At 41.1% G+C, this 9,262-nt stretch overlaps 2 protein-coding genes across 3 annotated transcripts in view; both read right to left on the bottom strand.

Moving 5' to 3' along the window:
- klhl40b (kelch-like family member 40b) overlaps positions 1–2,548 on the bottom strand; it is a 3,595-nt gene extending 1,047 nt beyond the window's left edge. The window contains exons 1-4 of the mRNA XM_035679790.1: positions 1,238–2,548; positions 512–672; positions 311–418; positions 40–225 (exon numbers count right to left, since the gene is read on the bottom strand). Of these exons, the coding sequence (XP_035535683.1) occupies positions 40–225; positions 311–418; positions 512–672; positions 1,238–2,365 (1,583 nt within the window). The 5' untranslated portion in view covers positions 2,366–2,548. The remainder of the gene's footprint in view (positions 1–39; positions 226–310; positions 419–511; positions 673–1,237) is intronic.
- A 1,110-nt stretch (positions 2,549–3,658) lies between these two features.
- hhatlb (hedgehog acyltransferase like, b) overlaps positions 3,659–9,262 on the bottom strand; it is an 8,029-nt gene continuing 2,425 nt past the window's right edge. The window contains exons 2-11 of one of the 2 annotated variants that reach the window (XM_035679984.1): positions 8,195–8,262; positions 7,991–8,104; positions 6,451–6,645; positions 6,154–6,363; positions 5,176–5,347; positions 4,912–5,056; positions 4,781–4,816; positions 4,489–4,690; positions 4,277–4,418; positions 3,659–4,193 (exon numbers count right to left, since the gene is read on the bottom strand). In XM_035679984.1, the coding sequence (XP_035535877.1) occupies positions 3,967–4,193; positions 4,277–4,418; positions 4,489–4,690; positions 4,781–4,816; positions 4,912–5,056; positions 5,176–5,347; positions 6,154–6,363; positions 6,451–6,645; positions 7,991–8,104; positions 8,195–8,262 (1,511 nt within the window). In that variant the 3' untranslated portion in view covers positions 3,659–3,966. The remainder of the gene's footprint in view (positions 4,194–4,276; positions 4,419–4,488; positions 4,691–4,780; positions 4,817–4,911; positions 5,057–5,175; positions 5,348–6,153; positions 6,364–6,450; positions 6,646–7,990; positions 8,105–8,194; positions 8,263–9,262) is intronic. The other variant, XM_035679906.1, reaches the window with a different exon arrangement.

The following is a 9,262-nucleotide window of genomic DNA, read 5'->3' on the forward strand; positions in this document are numbered from 1 at the left end:
ACGTTTGTCAGCCTTATTTGCTGATTTCGAGGAACTCACTTGTTGGCAGCGATGTCGTACACCTCCACAGAGTCTGTCAGCCCAGTGTCGGTGACTCCTGCTGCCACATATATTTTGTCCTTATGAACGGTGGCTCCTAATAAAGTGCGTGCTGTCTTCATGGGTGCAAGCTCCTTCCATTCAAATCTCTTGACGTCAAATGCACACATCTTCCTCAGACAGCTCCTTATACAAGAGAGACACAGAAACTAATAAGGGTGAGGTCAATGTTGCCACAGATGGGTATTAATTAATCACACTTGATACTCACTTGTCGTCTCCCTTTCCTCCAATCACATAAACAACATCATTGTGGGATATGGTTGCATGTCCATAGACTGGATAGGGAATTGGCTCTGATTCACCCCATTTAAAAGATCTGTGAATGAGAAACCACAGGTAAATAATTAGGATTCAGTCCTGAGAGCAGCAGTCCATTTAGTAATTTACATTAATTTTAACTTGTACTCACTGTCTGTCGTAGATTAAAACAGAGTCCAGTGTGCACTCCTCTTCCTTCAGCTCCCTCCCTCCCAACACAAAGATGGCGTTCTCAGCCTCGGCCAGCCCAAACAGGAAGCGGGGAGACGGGAGGGGAGGCATCCCCAGCCAATCGGCACTGACCGGGTCATACTGAGGTCACAGGTGTCAAACATTAGTGAATGGGTCACATTTATGTCAACTGAAGTATCTATACTGTATGTAACTGGCACATGCAGACAGACACAAACACATCCAGTTCTTCCCTTTTCTATTTCTCCCTATTTAGCTACATGCATTAATAAAATGTATTTTCCACACTATCAGGTACATACATATAGTCTGTTTCAGCTTGTTACAGCTCTTCATTGAAGCTATTTTACATTACAGTGAAATAATTAAACCACAAACACAAAATATGAATCATTTTATCCACATTTTTCCAAAATTCACCCCAAATGTAGAAGAAAGTAAAATAAAGTTTTGTGGATTTAAACACAATTTGGCTGCTCAGCATCAGTTTTTACTGATTGGAATACCAGGGTGTGTTTTAATAGTTGTAACACAAATTATGAGTGTCTCTTCAGTAGAAATGATGAAGGTAAAATAAATATTTATTACTTGTTTAATCTTTGGCAGAAGTGCTGCAGGAGTTCAAAGACTCAAGTATATAAGCAATAGACTTGAAATCAGTTTCTTTATCTTTAGCCTTGCCTACCTGCAGGAAATAAGAGCACAGTGGGTCTTCTTTGTTCTGTTCATCAAAGAATAATCCTCCAGCCACAAAGATCTGGTTCTCCTTGGTGACCAGGCTGACGTGGTTCTTAGGAACCTGTGTGGAAAGCGATGCTACAAAGCAGTCGTTCCCTGTCGGATCGTAGGCCACAGCACCTGTGTCGTTCACCATCAGTATCAAGTTCCTGCTAAACATGCCAAACCGCAGGATGTCATTCAGGATTCCTGGAAGAAGACTTTCTTCTTCCTCTTCCTCCTCATTCTCCCCATCTTTCTCTGTTCCACCGTCCTCCTTCTTGCTTTTGCTTTTTTTAACCTCTGGCATTTTCCCAGCCTGAGCATCCCTGACCAGCTGGATTTTCTGCTGCAACTCAGGATTTGAAGAGATCAGTTTGTGTTTCTCCACTTTCTCCTTCAGGAAGTCCTCGCTGACCAGACGCAAACGAACACAATCCAGCAAACCTGGCAGCTCTTTCTCTCTGCTCTCAGTGTCCCGGGACACCCAGTTCATCAAAGTCTCAAACACCGCCTCCTCTGTCTCTACGTTCAGGTTGTCATTGGATAAAATGGCTGCCAGCTCACTGGGGAGCAGCTGGAGGAAGTCCTCATCTCTGGAGATGAGCTGGAAGCGCTCGCAGGCATAGTTTCGGGCTGAGACGGCCAACCTGGGACAGTCCAGCATCAGGCCGAGCCTGAAGATAGCCAGGCAGTTGCTGAGGCTCAGGCGCTTTTGTAGGAAAGACACACAAACAGTGAAAATTGAAGGGATCTGGTATATATTAGCCACTGCGAAGATGTCCTGGACGTTCTGCTCTGTCACATTGATTTTGGAGGTGTACAGGTACTTGAGGATAAGACCCATGACACCCGGCTCCACATCCTCCAAGACAATCTCTCTCTTTTTGCTCTCGTCCAGGTCGGACAGAAAGATGGAGCGGAAGTACGAGCTGCAGGCACACAAGACCAACCGGTGGCAGGGGAACTCCTTGTCTTTGATCTTCAGCACACAGTCCACCAGCTTGTCATTCTCCAGCAGGTCGTACAGGCCATCCTGGAGCAACGTCTGCTGGTACATCCTGGATTCATCCATGGGATTTATCGGTAGAGCCATCGTTCCTGAGTTTGAAGAGCCTTTCAGGGGCTTCAAATCAAACAAGTGGATCTTCTTTATAGCAGAGCAGTTCTAGTTTCTAGCCTGGAAAGAGGATTCAGAGGCACTGTCAGTCTGGTATTAGCCCACACCAGCTGAACCCCGGGACGGCCTACTTCCTCAGCTGTCCTGACCCTTCAACTGAGCTCCAACTGGCAGGTTATTTATAGGCCGGGTGCTCGGTGTGGAGCCATGGGCTTCATTCTGGAACATGAAATGCAATATCCACACTTCAAACCCCACCCCTACCCACTCCCCAGGAACATCCACCCACTCTCAGACAGCTGAACCATTGCCTCATGGGAAATATGTCCATCCTGACTCATGGGGGGTTCAGGAGTGGATGGATTAAGAGGCTGCCCCCTCGGGTGTAACTGAGTCATTATAGCAACTGTGTCACTCTGTCTATTCCTACATTTACGTAATATTGTTATGGCATCATCTATAGTATATTATACATATTATATTGAAGTTATATTACATATTTTAACTTTATTATAATTAATTATATTATAGTTGACTCTTAGTCTAAACTGCCACATAAAAGCAGAAACAAGATCAGCTTGTTATAATCTTCCAAACGCAGCCAATCTCGGGGACTTAATGTAAAATGCTGAAACTCATTCAAGCCTTTATTTCTAGCAGGGTTGACTCTAAAACACCATCAAAAAGCTTTAGCTCATTTAAAATGCAGTTCATAAAAAGTACAACTCCCACATTTTGTAATAGCCACCATAATATGTAATAATTTATTACAAAATGTGGCAGATTGTTACAAATGTTATTGCATAAAGTGAAAATATATTACATTTCATAGTTACTACATTATGTTATGTTATTAAAACAAATGCTATTATTACATTAATGAACCCTTAAAAGCTAAAAGGTTTCAGTAGACCAGTGTGGAGCTCTTCAGACCAAATGAATTTAGATGAAAACAACAATATATGTCATATATTTTATATACTAATGTCCTTCATACAGTATTCAAAATATTTTTATCTCCAGGTAGTAATTCACCACAGGTGTGACCAGACCCGTTCCACAGGACAGTATTAAAAGAGTTTCCAGTGTGGAGGCATCAAGCATGAATTACGCTGCTAGCTGCTGAAGTAACATGACAGAAATACCTCACAACTCTGATGACAGGACGCAACACTGACTCACAGACTGTAAAATACCACTTCTCTCATTCATATTCAGACAGTTCATTCAGAAAGGAAACATAAACCATAAAGACACAAAACAAAACGCTTTGAACAAATCTTTGCTGTTTATTTTCTGTATTAATGACAAAGTTTGACAAAAATTGAATTTAGTTTGACATCCCCTACAGTGTTCAGTGGCTACTAGACAGTATACTGGAATTTTGAGTAAATGTCTTCCATTAGGCTCTACTTTTTCCTTTTTAGGTATAAAGACAGTTAAATGGTGGTTAACTTATTTACAGTTAATGCTGTTTTCTACATCAGCAGAAACCGAGCATCCATTCACAATTCATGTAATAAAATCTGGCCTGGTGATAATCCTGTTGGCTGTCCTTCACTATTAACTTCAAATATCTACTCGGCTTTTTCCTTGCTGGGATCTGCGAGTGGCTGAGCGGCAGCGGCGGTGGGTACAGCTGCAGCGCCGGTCGGACTGGTGGCGGCGTTTGGAGGGGGAGCAGGAGCAGGAGGAGGAAGAGGATCTGGATCGTCAATAAGGGCCTGCCTCCTCTCTCTCTCCTTAATCACTTGAATCAGGCAGTAGGTCACGAACATGACGATGATGGTGGTTATAGGGAAGCCTGGGAAGGTAAGAAAAACATAATTGTTAATAGGAGTAGATAGTCAAAACATGAAACCCTCTTCAAAACCAAAAAAAAATCACCTTTGAAAAGCAGCCGTTTGGCGACCAACTTGGAGAAGTCCAAACTGTTCAAGGCCAGGATGTTGTACAACACGATGCACCAGAAGTTGAAAGTATTAAAGATGGCTCTGATCCGGCGGGACATTGCTTCTGACATTGCCATCTGTAAATAAAACATTATTAATATACACTGAAAAGGCAGTAAAATGTGAAGGCAACCTCCGCTCACAAACCTCAAAAGAAGCAAAGGGCTCCATGGAGAAGAACTTGGCGGTCCACAGCTCAAAGTTGAGGCCGAAACAGTTGAAGAAAGCCCAGATCAGCACCACCTCGCAGGGTCCCAGCCAGATGATGGTGACGCCGAAGGTGCACAGCGTCGCCACCAGCTCCTCCACCACATTCTCGTGTTTCCCACCCAGGTAATCATACACATACCTATGGATAATGAGGCAGCATCAGAACCACTACGTTTGTCAAGATTAATAAGACTTTAATTGACTTTATTGATCTTTCTGAGACACTCACTTGCATAGCCACTCGTTTATCCCTCTGTCAAAATGGCTATGAGTGGAGGAAAAAACAGGTTTAGTATTACAGATTTGTGCGCTGAGTGTAATGAGCCAAATGTGATGTCAAGCTGTGTAAACACAACTCACGTTTCAGCAAACACGTAGAGCATAGTGATGCATTTTGGGGGCTTGGGAGGGTCCAGATGATCCAGTCTGGAAACTGTGTTGATGACTCCAAACATGACAGCTGCTTTCACCCAGTCATACACCAGGTTAAAGTAAGCCAACCCCACTGGAAAACAATGCAGTACAATTAATTATGCAGTCAATATATTGTCATTTTAATGAATTTAACATACAGTATAACAACAACCGGAATAAATATAGGTATTTCAGGGAGGTGGCACAGACCTAGAGCCCAGTCCGAGAGGTGCTTCAGCAGCTTCATGTCAGAGGGGATGCTGAGGATGTACATGAAATGGAAGAGGACGTCCACTACGAGGATGACTCCCAGGTGAATCAGGCCCTGCACGCTGATATTCCACATCTCCCACTCCTTCCTGGTCAGGTCTGACTTGTTGGCCTGCAGAGGGCAGCAGACGCACGTCACAAAACCAGAGACGTCCACGTTTCAATGCTACAGCTCACTGAGAGCGCTCTGATTTTGTTGTTGATGCAGAAATGATTGTTTGTAATCAGCACCGGTGTTTTCAGGCATGAACACAGCAGTAAGCATTATGAATATATTCTCATATTCTTCCTCACAGTAAGGCATTTACTCAAGTACAGGTATATACTTGAGGTACTTGTACTTTACTTTACTATTTTATGCCTTATATTCATTATTTTGTAATATTTAAGAAAACATCTGGATTACAATGCTAGTATCATTATTTTAGTTAATTTGAGTACTTGTTAATGCTTTTGTTTTAAAGGTTAATCTACATATATGGGTAGTCTGGTATAGGACAGGCAGGCACTGAGGAGGTTTAATGGTTTTTTACCAGAGAGACTGCAGACGTCGTTGTTCTTTGTTTGTTTGCTAAAAATGTAAAATAAACCACACAAAGCACATATGCTTGCCTGTACAACGGATATATTTTTCCCTGTGTTCTTTAGACGCCTCAGTGGCTGATTTTCTGAGTTTGTTTTAGTTTGAGGACAAATTGCCAATACAAATATTATGTTCTGTTTTATTAAACTAGCCAACAGTATATAGAAGCATCAGTCGATTAATCAATAGACAGAAAAATATTTGGCAACTTTGGTTTTGATGAGTATTTAAGTAATGTTTCATAGAACAAGAATATTTATAAAATAAATTAACAAGGTTCAACAATGACTGAGTAGCTGGATTAAGACCAGGAATAAAAACCTAATTCAACTTACTTGAACATAAAACTTATCAAAGGTCATGATGGGCCCGAAATAGAAGAAGGGGAGGTAGAAGTTGTACTTGAGCAGCTCCAGGATGTTGTAGTTTCCATCTTTCCTCTCGCAGTTCTCCAGAGCAAAGCTCATACAGCGCATTATAGTGAAGCCACAACCTCCATAGAAGAGAATATGACGCAGCTCAAAGTCCCCCTCCACAAAACCCGCCTACACAGGGTAGAAACAGGGAAAATAAAGCATGAAAGAGAAATAAGGAAACAATCCCATTAAAATTCATAATAGTTGTCAGTTTACCTGCCAGGAGACGAAGGGTTCACACTTGAATGTAGCGAGGGTGCAAAGACCAGTGACAAAGCAAAGCCAGCGGATTTTCACTAAGGAGATGCTGTAGAGCAGGATGCAGTGGGACAGGATGAGGGTGATGTAGGTCCAACCCATACTGGTCCACACAGCCAGCAGCCCGTACACCAGGTACACCAGAGACCTGTACTGTGGGAGGGAAATTAAGTGTCATCACAAGAACAATAGCGCAGTAAGGCAGTGGTAGAATGTAACTGAGTACATCTACTCAAGTACTGTACTAAAGTACAAATGTGAGGTGCTTGAACTTGACTTTTATTTCCATTTTATGCCACTTTATAGGAAAATAGCCTGACAGCTGTAGGCATTAGTTACTTTATGATCAGTTTATAAAATACGCTTTGGTTAAGTTGTATTGGAAAATGCTGCATAAATACTGTTAATTATTATTATGAATGTAGCACTTTAAACAGGGTACTAATGCAAACAATGCTGCTAATACTTTAGTAAATTATTTATAGATATTGTATGAGCATTGTTGGGAGGAACAAGAATTACACTGCCAACGACAGCTTCAATGTAAATGTTGTGCATGTGACAAATAAGGAATTTGAACTTACATGCAGGACTTTTACTTTTACTTTTTCATTGTGTAATAAGACATTCATAACTACTTTTACTCAAACCTACTATAAGAAGTTCTTAACTGGTTAACAGACCATCAGAAAAGAAGATGTTTCTATATAGTTATTCTTAATACCTGCGACCAGGTCAGTTTTGGTCAGATTCCCATTGAAATCACTATTGCTTTTGTCCACAGGGGGGCGCCAGAATCAACACAACGAAAGTTCCTTGTAGGAGTATTTCGTCCACAACTGCAGTAAGGACACCTTTTAAAAGCTAAAAAGTCAACTACATTAAAATGTTGATATTTTAAGTCAATCTAATAATGCAGCTTGTGTCTGGCTTTAATAAGTAAGCTGTAAATATACATTTCTCCCCAAAGTTGCAGATAATAACATCTGATTGCAGTCAATTGATGACTAAGAAACACTTTTTTACTCTGCCAAACTGCTTCATTTTCACACGGTGCACACAAAGCGACGATCTACACTGAATCACCACGAGACTCAGCTGACACACGACATGTGGTTCAGTGTTGTTAACCAAACCAAACTGTCACAAGTGATCTTTCTAAATATAGGGCTACATTTCTATTTCTCTCCTTCATTCTTCATCCCTCCATCTGACTCTCTTTTTTCCTTCCACCTGGTCCCATTTGTCATCTGCTGTTTAGCTAATGATATAAAAAGCTACTGTTGTAAATGTAATGTTGCAAAAATAAATTGTGACAAAGAGGAATCGTAACAACAACACAGTGAGATGAACCCGATTGCTTCTTCCACTTCATTTCACAGTGGCTCAATGTTTTTGCTCAGATCATTAAACCTGAGTGCTTAATTACATCGTTGACTATGTTCGTCTTCCTGCAGCAGCTCTATCAGTAAATCAATGAATCAGTCAGTAGAAGCACCTGTGGAGCCAGCATGGAGCAGATCTTAGCGAACAGCACATGACCGGAGAGAGCAAACAGGATGTGCTCTCTGAAGGTGGAAAACCACATCATCCACTCGAAATCGGCCGTATCCTGCGGATCAATGAGCAGAAAATAAAACAAATTAGAAACACTTTTCACATTAATGACAAACGTCTTGAAAAACTATGAACGTCCTCTCACCATCTTCCTCCCAAAGTAGTACCATCCTGGCTTCACGCTGGTTTTGAAGGTTTTTCTGTTTGCACTCGCTGGAAAAAGATGAGAAAAAAATAATACAAAGAAATAATTACATTTGATGAAAAACTGAATCACAACCAGAAACAAAACTTAGCATATGTGGATACCTCATCTCTCCATCTCATGATCTAATATTTTATTTTCCTTTATTACATTTTTCTTGTCATTGAATGCAGATGTGAAACTCTTGTTCCAAGTGACAGTGAAGAGCCAACACAGGACCCATTTTCTTCCTCTGCTCTGTGATATTAATACTGACACCTGATCTCCTTTGCATGGTCTACATAGCTCCAACACTTCACCCTCACACAGCGACACTGCCCCTAAATGTATACTGCACATTCTGTTGTCTGTATGTGTGTGAAGTTATAACTTGTGCCTCAACATGAAGATTTGAGAAGTTTGTACATGGTTTTGTGTTTGCACATCTGCATTAGAGTTTGTATGTCACTGTGAATTGTCACCCAGTGCAACAGTGTGGCTCACTGATAATAATACTTAATAACAAAGACAACAATGGCTCTCTGAGTAATAAAGAACAAGAAACACTAGTTTGGAGGATCGAGTCACTACTCGTCTTGTCACAGCATTTATTTATGATCAAAAATATAGAGAATATCACCAGATGTATCATTTAAAGGTCCAGTGTGTAACATTTAGGAGGATCTATTGGCAGGAATGAAATATAATATTCATTTTTATTAGTGTATAATCACCTGCATATAGGAATCATGTTTTTGTTACCTTGGAATGAGCTGTTTTTATCTATAGTTGCCTTCAATGGAGGCCGCCATGTTGAACCCCCATGTTTCTACAGTAGCTCAGAATAGACAAACCAAACACTCTAGATAGGGCCTTTTACATTCTTTGCAAGTTTCGAGGCCATTATAGTTTCTCCTACACACACTTCACAGCCCATTCTCATTCTCGGGTCGTCAATACAGACGACAGTTAGTTGCAATCTGAAACTTAACCGCTAGATGACACAGAATCATACACACTGGTCCTTTA

The sequence above is a fragment of the Morone saxatilis genome, unplaced genomic scaffold (genome assembly GCF_004916995.1).
Source record: "Morone saxatilis isolate NCDOM2014 unplaced genomic scaffold, NCSU_SB_2.0 Contig0, whole genome shotgun sequence".
NCBI classification, from domain to species: domain Eukaryota; kingdom Metazoa; phylum Chordata; class Actinopteri; family Moronidae; genus Morone; species Morone saxatilis.